The 14,290-nt window shown below is 39.0% G+C and overlaps 1 protein-coding gene across 1 annotated transcript; it reads left to right on the top strand.

Moving 5' to 3' along the window:
• The first annotated feature begins 267 nt into the window (after positions 1–267).
• On the top strand, positions 268–12,653 carry LOC147005310 (uncharacterized). Its single transcript, XM_085836941.1, has 5 exons — positions 268–298; positions 9,414–9,457; positions 9,646–9,772; positions 10,016–10,076; positions 11,310–12,653. The coding sequence occupies exons 1-5, from the start codon at positions 268–270 to the stop codon at positions 12,580–12,582; spliced, it is 1,536 nt and encodes a 511-aa protein (XP_085693067.1). The 3' UTR covers positions 12,583–12,653.
• The last annotated feature ends 1,637 nt before the right edge of the window (positions 12,654–14,290 follow it).

Here is a 14,290-nt window from a genome sequence, read left to right as displayed (position 1 = left end):
GCTGCAGAAAGGAAAGAACAGTCAGATATTCCTTGGTTCGGAGCCAAAAGAGGCTGAGCCCAGCGGAAGTGAATAAATGAATTGACAGATTCACTGACCAATCAGAGCCCCCATATGCTCCATCCAGTCAGAATAGGAGGACCTTTCTTCCCGAAATCACGTGGCAGGTTCCATGCTATTGTGAGAGTTTAAGTGAATTGGTGTGTTGTGCTTTGACCTCAACTGCTGAGTACTGAGGGAAGGCTAAATAAGCTCTGAAGTTGCAACATGGCCAGCATATGCTCACTGCCCACAAAGGTGAGGAGTGGGAGCCATTGTGGTGGGTCCTGCTAGGGGCTGGGCGGGAACCAGCAGCTTTAAGCAGCCGCTTGCGAGGTCCCTTGGCGTTAGCCATTCCTGGACCCAGCAGTGGCATCTGTATAACTTCCCTATTTCGGCTGAATCTGCACAAAGCAGTTGGAGAGGGGCTTGTGTATAGAAACATCCTTAACAGGATGCCAGTGGCAGGCAGGCTGGTTCCTCTAGTAGAGTCTACAAGCTCTTCTCCTCTATCTATCATTTTTTCTTGTGATTCATTTGGAGTTAATTTTGTCTACTTGTAAAAGGCATCCCATCTGTTGGGTGACTGAGAGCACGTTCTTTCAATATGTCTCTGTTTTTAAGGAACCAAAAGATCCGTTAATTTTGTACAGCTACACATTTAGGCTTTTATAAAAATGTTTCTGAGACATGCCATGTTGCCACATGGATCCCAGTCCCATGCTCCCCAGGGCAATGACCCTGCTTTCCTTTTTATTAGACTTTCTAAGTTCGAATGTTAAATGTATGTACAAGAGCATTTTTAAAATCACTCATTCATGTTCTGTAATTAACTGTCCTTTGCAGTGAAAGGAAAAGTGCGTTCCTGTGGAACATGTGTTCTGCTTTCAGACTAGAACAGGAGGAATGGTTTACTGTGTACACAGTAGGGTGAAACAATGTAGACAAGAGCTAGCTCACAGACTAATTTTTAAGGGAGTCCTCTGCAGGGGTCATCATTCTGAGGCAAAGTGAGTGATTGTTTTAAATTCCTCAGCATTTATTAATTCATGCATGTTTATAGAAATTGTACAGATTGGTGGGTATACAAGTTGGGGATGTTCTGTCGGATCAAACTTTGTTGATGTAATTATGTCAGCTGAGAAGCTGTGTGTGTGTCAGGTTATAGATCAGCAGCTAATATTACACATAATGACAAGATCGTACATTATCTTATTGATGGCATTTCCTCAGCAGGGAATGGCCTGCTCTTCTTGAAAGTCACTATTGTTATTCATCTGTCCCTTGTTCTATTACCACCAGCCACAAAGCATGTTTCATGGAAATTAACTCCAGGGTTCTAAAGTAGATCTGAGTTTCAGAGGTTTTTCATGTGTTCATGGTGCTTGGCAGGAAGCAGACATTAAATGGCTCTTCTAAGTTGTTTTCTTTGAGAGTTCTAAAGGGCATGGGTTTTCCTGAAGTCATAAGGAGGCATGAGAAACTGCAGAGTCATAGCCACCATTCTGATCTTCCCCATGCAGAGAGATCTGTAGAGCATGGGGCCTCACTGTTTGGAGGATGAATAGTAGGTGGACAGTGAGAAATTTAACATTTTAAAGTCACTTTGATTTTTGTTATTGTTGTTGGAGTTTGTGAGGGTTTTTTTTGTTTTGTTTTGTTTATAATACACATGTGCTCATTGGTAACATTGTTCAAGGTCACATTTAAGGGACTATACCCTTATAAAGGATCCCTACAACCAGTGCCCTCTTGGTCATAAAACAGCACAGAATGGGGCTGGAGAGATGGTCAGTGGGTAAGAGCACTGACTATTCTTATGTAGGTCCTGAGTTCAAATTCTGGCAACCACATAGTAGCTTACAACCATCTGTAATGACATCTGAGACCCTCTACTGGTGTGTCTGAAGACAGATACAGTGTACTTACATATAAATAATAAATAAATCTTAAAAAAAAACAGCACAGAATGACAGCTTAAGCAATGTCCTGCTGACTCTTTCTCCCATCTGATTTTAATCTTTTATAACACTGTTATTTCTCAGATGGATGTGAGAGCTTCAGCTGACTTGTCTACATTACAGGTTGAAATTGAAAATTCGGGGGAGAAAGCACAGAATGTAGCATCAGCTTTCACGTTCAAAATGTTTTTATAATGTTCTTCTGGTTGGTATTTAGGGGAGAAAGAGTGAGTGTCAAGCTTTTTACACCAGAGTTGCCAGGTTATTGAGAAGCAAATAGGTCACATAGCATACTGGAAGAATCCAGAAAGTGGTTCTATGTGGCTGCAAAGAGAACTTTCTGCCCGTGAGTCACAGTGGATCAAATTAAAAATGAGGTTAAGAAACAGACTGAATTGATTTTGTTTGAATTTAAATAATGGCAATAAATGATCATTGAACAAAAGTGCAATACTTTAGAAAAGTGACCCATTTCAATTCTTCTGAGTAAATAACCAGGCTTAGGTGGCCACACATTTTTTTTTTTTTGAGAATATGTTTGTAAATATTTAAGAGATTTTTAAAAAGATTTTATTTTATTTATTTATTTATTTTCATTCTTTTTTTTTTTTTTTTTAATGTATACAGTGCATTGCCTGCATGTATGTATGCAAGCCAGGAGAGGGCACCTGATCTCATTATACATGATTGTGACCTAACCTATGGTTGCTGGGAATTGAACTCAGTTGGAAGAACAGCCAGTTCTCTTCACCTCTGAGCCATCTCTCCAGCCCAACATTTAATATTTTTGCCCAGGAGTGTCTGTTAAGTGTAATAGATAATTGTAATATCGATATCCAATAAGCGCGCACACACACACACACACACACACACACACACACAGGCTTGGCATGAACTCTTCTGTGACGATCATCCTCTTCAGAAAGAGCATGAGAAATGTATCTGTCAAAAATCATGCTCTCCTAGTCTTCATCATTTTGATTTTCTTTCTTCATTGTTTCTCTCCTTTGCATTTTCCCATCTTTTTACTTTTCCTTTTTTTTTTCTTTTGTTGTTGTTTATGTTTTTCGAGACATTGTTTCTCTGTATAGTCCTGGCTGTCCTGGAACTCACTCTGTAGACCAGGCTGGCTTGGAACTCAAAAGTCCACTTGCCTCTGCCTCCCAAGTTCTGGAAAAAAAAGGTGTGCGCCACCATTTCCCAGCTCTTTACCTTTTCATTCAAGTAATAATTCAATTAATTTTTCATTGAAACTAGATTCTTCTCCCCTCATACAGTATATCAGGTCTACAGTTTCTTCTCCCTGCATTCCTTCCAGTTACCCTGCCACCTCCTCTATCCTCCTCTCCACAGATTCCCTCTCATTCTGTTTTCTCTGTAGAGGAGAGCAGGTTGCAAGGAGAGGAGAGCCAAGCAGAACAAAACAAGACAGAGAGGCATGTTGAAAGCCCTCATTTTGGGGCTGTCCATGGCAAGCCAATAGGAAGAAAAGAACATCAAGATCAAGCAAAAGAGTCAGAGCCATACTTCCTCCCAGTGTTAGGGTTACCACACATCACCAAGCTAAGCACCATAACATAGAAGCAGAGGACCTGGGTGAGACCCATGCAATCCCCATTTTTCCTATTTAAGTCTTTAAGTCTTTTCTGAAAACCCTGGACATGTAAGGATTGGGTTCCCTCTGATGTGCATCTCCTCAAGTTAAACCCAATAATGATTGGCCACTCAAAAAGGTTCAATATCAATTAGGCTCAGCACATTTTACAGGCAGGAGTGTGTATATGAAGGTTTTATAGCTTGCATCAGTTTCAAGATTTTCTTTTTTGGCCTGTGGACTCTCTTGTCTCCACAAAGAAATTAGAACATAGGGGTAAAGGCTCCAAACCTGCACAAACTTGATTTTCACATTTAGCTGGTTGTGTGAATGTTGTCCAAAACACTGTGTCCCTTTGGTCTGGTTGCAGAGAGAAACATGTTTTACATGTATTCAACATGGGTAGTTTTGAGCCATCCATGGCTCACAAATCGGTGAAACATAACCTGTTCCCAACACAGAATCCATGCTGCCTATAAAGGATGACCAGTTAAGACTTTGTCCTGAATTAGTAGGAATGGTCACCAGTGTCACCCTCAGAGTTCCCTGAAAGTTCCCAGGGCACTTTGTTCCTTTACAAACCTGCAATTGTCCCCTAATCCCAGCTCTGTCTCCCTGAACTCTCTCCCTACATCCTCACTCCAAAGGATCCCTACCACTTTTTTTCCCATTTACCTCAGTCTACCAAGAAAGTCTCTTCTATTTCTGCTTTCCAGAAATGTGTGTGTCCCCTCTACAACTCTTCTCTTTACATAACCTCTCCGGGTCTGTGGAGGATACGTAGATTAAACTTTACCTAAGAGCTAATATCCACATGTCAGGGAAAGTATAAGTCTTCCGTCATTCTAAGTCTGGGTTACCTCAGGTAGGATGTTTTTACTGTAGTTCCAGTCATCAGCCTGTTGTCATGGATTCATTTTAAGTTACCATAGTTTTAGCAGCTGATTCATACTGTGTTATACAGACAAGCCACATTTTCTTTATCTGATCTTCCTCAGGGGGATACCTGTGTTGTTTTTACCTCCTGACTAGTACAAACAATGCTATTATGAATATAGGTGAGAATGTGTCCTTCTGGGTTGCTGCATGGAGTACCTTGTTCATATATGCCCAAGACTGATATAGCTTGGTCTTGAGGTAGTTGGATTCCCAGATTTCTGAGGAGTCATGATACAGATTTCCACATTGGCTATATTTGTCTGTACGCCTACAAGCAGTAGAGGGCAGCACACTTGCTTCATATTCTCTCTAACATGAAAATTATTTGTGTTATTCTTCGTAACCATTCTGGCATGTTTCATATGGAATCACAAATTAGTTATCACTTGCAATTCCATAATGACTAAGGATGGTGACTATTTCCTTAAGTGTTTCTCCGCCATTTGCTGAAATAGGTGTGACCTGGTTGGAATGGGTGTGTCACTGTGGGTGTGGGTATAAGATCCTCACCCTAGTTACCTAGAAGTCAGTCTTCCACTAGCAGCCTTTGGATGAAGATGTAGAACTCTCAGCTCTACCTGCGCCATGCCTGCCTGGATACTGCCATGCACCCACCTTAATGATAATGGACTGAACCTCTGAATCTGTCAGCCAGCCCGAATTAAGTGTTGTTTTATTAAGACATGTCTTGGTCATGGTGTCTGTTCACAACAGTAAAACCCTAAGACAGAATCCAACTACCTCAAGACCAAGCTCTATCAGTCTTGGGCATACATGAAAAAGATACTCCATGCAGCAACCCAGAAGGACACATGCTCACCTATATTCTCACTTTTTAATTACTACCATTTTTGTAATATTCTAATGTGTTAATATGCCTCATTTTCTGAATGCATTCTTTAGTTCAGGGACATCTAGGTTGTCTACAGTGACAGTGTGGTGAATGTATAATTCTTTTCAAGCACTTTAGTAATGGCCTCTGAGTTCTTTACTTCTTTGTAGTTTATTTGGTTGACTTTGCATGGCATACAAGTTCTTAATATATATATCTGGCTGTCTGAGAACTGATCACATAGACCAGGCTAACATCCAACTCCATGAAATATGCTATTTTTTGTCTACCTAGTGTTGAGATTAAATGCCTGAGTGATTCTAACAAGGGTGCTCATTATATTTTTTCTTTTTTAAACTATAATTTTATCTCTTTAAGTTATTCAATTTACCTCATGCTTGCTGCCCCCTCCTGTCACACCCTCTTATAATTCTTCCCCCATGCTCTCATCCCATTCTCCTCTCACCGGTGGAGGCCCCTTTGGTTATCCCCCATCTCTGGCAACTAGTCACTGAAAGGATACACACTTTCTATTGCACTGAGGTCAGATAAGGCAGTTTGGCTACAAGAACCAATCTTATATATAGGCAACATCTGTTTGCATATCCCCAGTTCCAGTTGTTTAGGACCCACATGATGGCAAAGCTGCACATCTCCGACAAATGAGCATGGAAGCCTAGATCCAGCCCATGTATGTTTTTTAGTTGAGGGTTCAGACTCTGAGAACAATAAAAGTTACTTGACTCAGTTGGTCTTCCTATAGAGTTCCTGTCTCCTGGGAGGTCTGTAATACTGGCTCCTATTCTTCCAATAGAATCCCCAAACCCCATCTACTGTTTGGCTGTGGGTATCTGTCTATGTATGAACCAGCCTAAGGGTGGAGCCACTCAGAGGACAGCATACTCCTGACTGTAAGCATAGCAGAGTACTATTAATAGTGTTCGGGACTGGTGCTTACCCATGGGATGGGTCTCAATTTGTGCTTGTAATTGTTAGGCTATGCCCTCAGTCTTTCCTCCATTCCCCATGCACACATTTATTTTTCACGGGGTAAATTTTGGGTTGAAATTTTTCGTGACATGGTTGGTGTCTCTACTGCTCCATTGGGGTTCCTGCTTGGCACGAGGAAGTGTCCTCTGCATGATCAAAATCCCCATTGTAGTGAGTCACAGATGAGGTCATCCCCATTGATTCTTTAGTTAGTTAGTTTTTTTGTTTGTTTTTTGAGACAGGGTTTCTCTGTATAGCCCTGGCTGTCCTGGAACTCCCTTTGTAGACCAGGCTGGCCTCGAACTCAGAAATCTGCCTGCCTCTGCCTCCTTAGTGCTGGGATTAAAGGAGTGTGCTACTATGCCCCGCTATCCGCATTGATTCTTGAGAGCTTGTCTTCCGCCAGGTCTCTGTCTCTTTTTGGAAATGCCCGCCACCTCTTCACCCCCATCAGTTGCAGATTTCTCTTTTTTGTTTTTGTTTTTGTTTTCTTTTTGAGACAGGGTTTTTCTGTATAGCCCTGGCTGTCCTGGAGCTCACTTTGTCGACCAAGCTGGCCTCGAACTCAGAAATCCGACTGCCTCTGCCTTCCAAGTACTGGGATTAAAGGCGTGTGCCACCACACCTGGCTCAGTTGCAGATTTCTATTCATATTCATGGCCATCTAGTCATCTCTCCTGTCTTTCCCCAAAACTGATCCTGTACAGACTGTTCACTTTCCATCCTCTGCCAGTCCAATGCCCCTCCCTCCATCTGGCTTTTATGACTTAGATTCCCCCTCTGAGTGAGATTCAAATATCCTACTTACTTGGGCCTGCTTTCTTGCTTATTAACTTTTGGTTCTGTGTGGTATAGTTTGGTAAGTATATTTTTTGGCTAATATTTACGTGTAAATGAGAACATATCAAGAAGGTCAATTTGATACTGCATTCCCTTGGCAAGGATGCTGTTCTCAAGTTTCCTCCATTGGATAGCAAACCTCATAGTATCTTTTTTTTCCATAGCTGAATATTACTACATTGTCTAGATGTACATTACTTTTTTCCATTCCTTAGTTAGGGACATCTAGGTTATTTGATTTTCTTGCTCTTATGATTAAAGTAGCTATGAACATAGTTCCTCAAGGGTACTTGTGGAATGTTGGAGTATCTTTTGTGTATATACCAAGGAGTGGTATTGCTGGGTATTGAGGTACTACTCTCCTCAGTTTTCTGAAAAATTGGGAAATTGATTGATTGTTGAACTTTTATGTTTATATCCTTTCATACACTAAAGATGTCATTAATGAATATTATTCATACCTGAGGATCCTAAATCTAATGTTGAATATTACATTGTCTCAAAACATATAATATTTTGTGGGAATTAACCATAGTAAAAGCATAAAATTTTAAAAATGAATCATTAAAAAATATTTTCAAAAGCCCTTATATGATTCCTCCTGACTTAGTGGGTGAGTATTTAAAATATCTTATATATCTCTGTATACTATGTAACAATCAGTTTACTTACAAAAGATTATCAGTGTTTCTAGGACAGATATTATTTTATCAGTTAGTATATTTAAAAATTTTCGCTGGGTGTGGTGACACACACCTTTAATCCCAGTACTCCAGAGGCAGAGACACGCGGAACTGGGAGTTCGAGACCAGCCTGGTATACAGAGTGAGTTCCAGGACAGCCAGGACTACACAGAGAAACCCTGTCATGTAAAACTAAAAATAAATAAATAAATAAATAAATAAATAAATAAATAAATAAATAAAAATCAAAAAAGTAAGAACTCATTGAAGTTAAACATTAAGAAAATGCTAATTTCAAGAACAGTGAGAAATATTATCAATGATACTTTTATAATGTTTGTAAGAATGATTTTAATATTTTCAAATGTTAATACTCAACAAACAGAATAGTTATTTTAAGGTATATTTCATTGTTATGTTTCCTTTTTCATTTCTTTTTTTTTTTTTTTTTTTTTTTTTGTGGTTTTTCGAGACAGGGTTTCTCTGTGTAGCTCTGGCTTTCCTGGAACTCACTTTGTAGACCAGGCTGGCCTCGAACTCAGAAATCCGCCTGCCTCTGCCTCCCAAGTGCTGTGATTAAAGGCGTGGGCCACCACGCCCGGCTCCTTTTTCATTTCTTATTTTATTAATTTGGATACTGTCTCTGTGCCCTCTGGTTAAATTCGCTAAGAGTTTATCTATCTTGTTGATTATCTCAAAGAACCAGCTCCTGGTTTGGTTGATTCTTTATATAGTTGTTTTTGTTCTGTTTCGTTGATTTCAGAACTGAGTTTGATTATTTCCTGCAGGCTACTCCTCTTGGGTGCATTTGCTTCTTTTTGTTCTAGAACTTTCTGGTGTGCTGTCAAGCTGCTGGTATAAGCTCTCTCCAGTTTCTTTATGGAGGCACTTAGAGCTATGAATTTTCCTCTTAGCACTGCTTTCATTGTTTCCCATCAGTTTTGGTATGATGTGTCTTCATTTTCATTAAATTCTCAAAAGCCTTTAATTTTTTTCTTTATTTCTTCCTTGACCAAGTTATCATTGAGTAGAGTGTTGTTAAGCTTCCATGTGCATGAGAGCTTTTCTTTGCTTTTGTTAGTATTTAAGACCAGCCTTAGTCAGTGGTGATCTGATAGGGTGCATGGGATGATTTCAGTCTTCTTGTATCTGTTGAGCCCGTTTTGTGACCGATTATATGGTCAGTTTTGGAGAAGGTACTGTGAGGTGCTGAGACGATGGTATATTCTTTGCCTTTAGGATGAAATGTTTGTTTCATAACTTCTGTTATTTTCACTGTGTCTCTGTTTAGTTTCTGTTTCCATGATCTGTCCATTGCTGAGAGTGGGGTGTTGAAGTCTCTCACTGTTATTGTGTGAGGTGCAATGTGCACTTTGAGCTCTAGTAAAGTTTGTATTATGAAAATGGTTGCCCTTGTATTTGGAGCATAGGTGTTCAGAATTGAGAGTTCCTTGCTTTTTGTAGTTTGTAATATTCATACAGAATCTATGGTGCCTACGTAGTGTGGTTGATCTGTTTGCTTGTCTCTTTATATCTGTTAATTGGTACTCTTCTTGCAAATGCATGTCCCATTCAAAAGGTGAGGAAATGCAAGATGTGAACCTCATATTTCAGTTTCTGTCTGAAATGACATTGAGATTACATTATAACTTCTGTGTTAGGATGGAGGAAAAGGGAGAATAATTTGAATACATTGTCAATGAAATATATGTCCAATATGTGAGCACCATGCTTTCTACTATAATCATGTTGTATGGGATGTTCTAGAATGCAGTGACATATGAGGATGTGCATGTGAACTTTACTCGGGAAGAATGGGCTTTGCTGGATCCTTCCCAGAAGAGTCTCTACAAGGATGTGATGCTGGAGACCTACAGGAACCTCAGAGCTATAGGTAAGACTGTTCATGCGGTTTTCCTTTATAAATTTGAGGGAAACTGTTTCCTTTGGTTTGAATGTTTGTCTGTCTTTTTGCTTGCTTCTTTTGTTGATGAGGATGCTGTTCTATAATTTACATTGAGAAGCAAGAATGAGGTGAATGAATCAGACATGGTTCTAAGGTTCACTGAAGATAGTACGTTAAACCTTTGCCTCAATTCCAATAATACATCATGCATTTTCTGGTACTATGTTTTAGACTATTATTGGGAAGACCACAGTGATGAAGAAAATTCTCAAACTACTAGAAGAAGTGGAAGGTAATTTTTATTTACATGCTGATCCAAATGTGCCTCAGAAGAAATCTTCATGTGTTCTTGAAATTTTCGTTCAAGGCAACAGTATATGTAAATAAGCATAAGATACTGAGTATTAAATTCTCACAAATGCATTTACCTCTATGTCAGGTACTCTATTTCAGTTGCCAGGGAATTCTGCAATATAGAATACTGCCTAAACAGATAGAACTATTTCAAGAAGAGCCACATTGGCACTAAAATGCATATCTGCCACACGGTTTAGTCTTATACTTCTTAGATATTGCAAAATTGTATACACTTTGATCGTATGATGTGTATATATCCAAAAACTTCTCATAAACAAATAGTTCACAGTAACACATATGTAACTCATGTACTTGTAGAAAGGTAGTTAAGTTTAGTGATAGTGGAAGTTTATAATGATTGAGAAAGTTGAATAGAAAGCTTCATAGAAATACCTCACATGTCTCTGGAGAATAAAAATTCAAACTTTAAGTATATTATAAGGCACATATCTGTCTATCTATCTATCTATCTATCTATCTATCTATCTATCTATCTATGCCTATCTTATATAAAGGATTCAGGCCCTATTTATTAAAGATATTGACAGAAACACTGAATGTCTTTTTCTCCAAAGACAGCTAGAAGATATCTTGTTATCGCCACTTAGAGTATATTTGTTGAACGAGATATGATTTTACAGTTAATTGATTTTCCAACTTCATTAGGAGTAAATCAACAAACACACTACAAAAGATTCCCAGGAGTATTAGTAATGTAGAAATTTTCTGTTTTTTACTTGTTCACTGTCCAAATATAATACGGCTTAATCTACAGGAAAATTTATGAATGCAGTCATTGTTGTAAAGCTCTGAGTGCTTGCAGGTTTTGTTAAGTATGTGAAAAAGCCCATATAAGAAAAGATTGCCATGAATGTGAGCCATGATATAAATGCTTTTACAATCACCATTATCTTCAAATATTTAATTAAACCCATAATGAAAGAAAACACCATGGATATAAAAAAAGTGATGAATCCTTATTATATCTGATTTCTATTTCCATTTAGAAAACACTGTAAATTAATTAATACATATTAAAAGATTCATTACTATAATACATGGGTAAACCTTTCAAAAGTGACAATTGCATCTACAGGCATAAAAGAATTTATAATGTAGAGAAAATTTCTGAATATATGCAAAATGCTAATGATTTTGTATGTCATAGGCGTCTTCAAATGGAAGACAGAACTCATACTGGAGAGAAAAGCTATGAAAGTGTGCAATGTAATGAAGTGCTTTCAAGTCACAATTATGCTCAGATATATAAAGGAATGCTTACTGGAGCCTTTGTACTTTATACTGGTGTTCAAATGCATAGAAGAACACGCGAAGGGGATAAACCCTGTGACTGTAACACACTTAGTAAATCCTGTGCATGCCACAGCCATCTGCAAAGCCATAAAAGAACAGATACTAAAGATAATCCCTATGAATGTAGCCACTGTTGTAAAGCCTTTACATATCATAGTGATCTTCAAAGGCATAAAAAAACACATACTGGAGAGAAGCCCTATGAATGCAAACAATGTGGCAAATCTTTTGCACAGAATAGGTATTTACAGCGTTATAAAAGAACACATACTGGAGAGAAGCCTTATGAATGTAAACAATGTGGTAAATCTTTTGCAAGGAGTAATTATTTACAGATTCATAAAAGAACACATACTGGAGAGAAACCCTATGAATGTAACCACTGTGGTAAAGCCTTTTCATATCACTGTGATCATCAAAGGCATAAAAGAACACATACTGGGGAGAAGCCCTATGAATGTAACCACTGTGGTAAAGCCTTTGCTCGTCACTGCCTTCTTCACAGCCATGAAAGGACACATACTGGAGAAAAGCTTTTTAAGTGTAGCCAATGTGGTAAAGAATTTGCATATCACGGTGATCTTCAAAGGCATAAAAGAACACATACTGGAGAGAAGCCCTATGAATGTAACCACTGTGGTAATGTCTTTGCATATCACAGTAATCTTAAGGTTCATAGAAGAACACATACTGGAGAGAAACCCTATGAATGTAACTACTGTGGTAAAGCCTTTGCATATCAGTGTGATCTTCAGAGTCATAAAAGAACACATACTGGAGAGAAGCCCTATGAATGTAACCACTGTGGTAAAGTCTTTGCATATCACAGTAATCTTAAGGTTCATAGAAGAACACATACTGGAGAGAAACCCTATGAATGTAACTACTGTGGTAAAGCCTTTGCATATCAGTGTGATCTTCAGAGTCATAAAAGAACACATACTGGAGAGAAGCCCTATGAATGTAACCACTGTGGTAAAGCCTTTGCATGTCACAGTAATCTTAAGGTTCATAGAAGAACACATACTGGAGAGAAGCCTTATGAATGTAAACAATGTGGCAAATCTTTTGCACAGAATAGTCATTTACAGAGTCATAAAAGAAAACACTGGAGAGAAGCCCTATGAGTGTAACCACTGTGGAAAAGCCTTTGCATATCACAGTTATCTTAAGATTCATAGAAGGACACATGCTGAAGAGAAACCCTGCGCATGTAACCAATGTGGTAAAGCCTTTTCATACCTCAGCCTTCTCCAAACACATAAAAAAATCACATACTGGAGAGAAGTCCTATGAATGTAACCAATGTGGTAAAGCCTTTGCTTGTCACAGCCATCTTCAAAGCCATGAGAGGACACATACTGGAGAGAAACCTTATGCATGTAACCACTGTGGGAAAGCATTTGCAGAAAACACTAATCTTGAAAAGCATAAAAAAGTCCTACACTGGAAAGACTCTCTATGTATGTAACCAATATGATAAAGCCTTTGCTCATCACCACTATCTTCAAATCCACCGAAAGACACAACATAGAGGAAATAGACACTATGCATGTACCCAGTGTCATAAAGTGTTTTCACATAACAGTACTCTTCCATGCCATAAAAGACACGGACTGGATAGAAGCCCTATGAATGTAACCATTGTTTTAAGCCTTTGCTCAACACAGCCATCCTCAAAGCCGTAACCAGACACATACTGAGAGGAACGCTATTCATGTAACCAGTGTGTTAAAGTGCTTTCACATACCAGTAATCTTCAGAGTCACAAAAGAACACATACTTCACAGAATCTCTGTCGATGTAAACAACGTGGTAAAGCCTTTGCACATGTGGTCTTCAAGGGCATTAAAATCCTAGATTGACCTCTTATGAATGTAGTCAACTTGATTAAGACTTTGCATATCAGAGTCTCCTCCTTTTACATGAAAAGAATCATTCAGCAGAGAGATACTGTGAGTTGTGTGTGTGTGTGTGTAGGCGTGTAACTTTTTTGTCTACCATCCCATACTTTTTCTCTGGTTAATGACCTTGCCTATCTTTGATATGAGGAATTGTGGTTTTTTATTGGAATATGTTATGTCTTGTTTAGTTGATATCCACAAGAGGCTGTCCTGCTGTTTTCCTGAGACAAGTTACCTGTCTTAGGTGTCCCTTTGTTCCTGCCCACATCGATTGCAGCAGCATCCAGAAGCCACCGAGACTCAGAGTTGCTTGTTGTGTTCCTAAGAGGGGGAGCAGGCGTCAGGACCAGTGAGGTGTTTATACTATAAATGACCAGAATTGAATTGTTGGAACAGGGCGAGAAGAGGCGCACTCTCGAATTTGGAGTCAAACTAGTTGACTGAGAGAAGCCAGCCACCTACACACCTCAGGCAAGTCATATGAGAAAGTTGTTTCAGATAGACTGAGTCTCTTGAATGGGAAGTCCTGTATGCTCTTCCCGTGTTTTTGGTACCAGATGAATGAAAAGGAGGGCATGAAACTCGTAGGCAAGTTTGAGAAGAATGTTTTATTGAAGGGATAAGCAATAGCACAACTATGTGCACCTGGAAACATCCAAGCCTCAGCTGTGCAAAGTACACTTGGACTTGAGTTTGTCAGTGAAGGAGTTAAAAATAAATTGAAGAGTGAGGAGAAAGTGTGAGAAGCAAGTTCTGTGGGAACCCATGGGGTTTACAGGAAAAGGGAAGTTATGGGTAGGGCATCAAATGTCAGTGACAAAAACAAGTTTAGGGAAGTGGTGGATATGAGAGGTGCTCAGAAGAGACAGGATTTTATTACAGGTAGTAGCAGCCAGCACCTGCTTTTATATGTTAAATAAGTAAGCCATTT

The sequence above is a fragment of the Mus caroli genome, unplaced genomic scaffold (genome assembly GCF_978045245.1).
Source record: "Mus caroli unplaced genomic scaffold, Mus_caroli_1 scaffold_4, whole genome shotgun sequence".
Taxonomy (NCBI): Eukaryota; Metazoa; Chordata; class Mammalia; order Rodentia; family Muridae; genus Mus; species Mus caroli.
The sequence above is the reverse complement of the archived record's forward strand: the minus strand, read 5'-3'. Positions and strand labels throughout refer to the sequence as shown.

What these genes read in the sequence shown, in the direction of transcription:
- LOC147005310 (XM_085836941.1), top strand. Translation starts at nt 268, where the DNA reads ATGGCCAGCATATGCTCACTGCCCACAAAGG. An exon ending in CAGGAACCTCAGAGCTATAG is followed by an intron (nt 9,773 to 10,015) that starts GTAAGACTGTTC and finishes ACTATGTTTTAG; the next exon opens with ACTATTATTGGGAAGACCAC. An exon ending in ACTACTAGAAGAAGTGGAAG is followed by an intron (nt 10,077 to 11,309) that starts GTAATTTTTATT and finishes TGTATGTCATAG; the next exon opens with GCGTCTTCAAATGGAAGACA.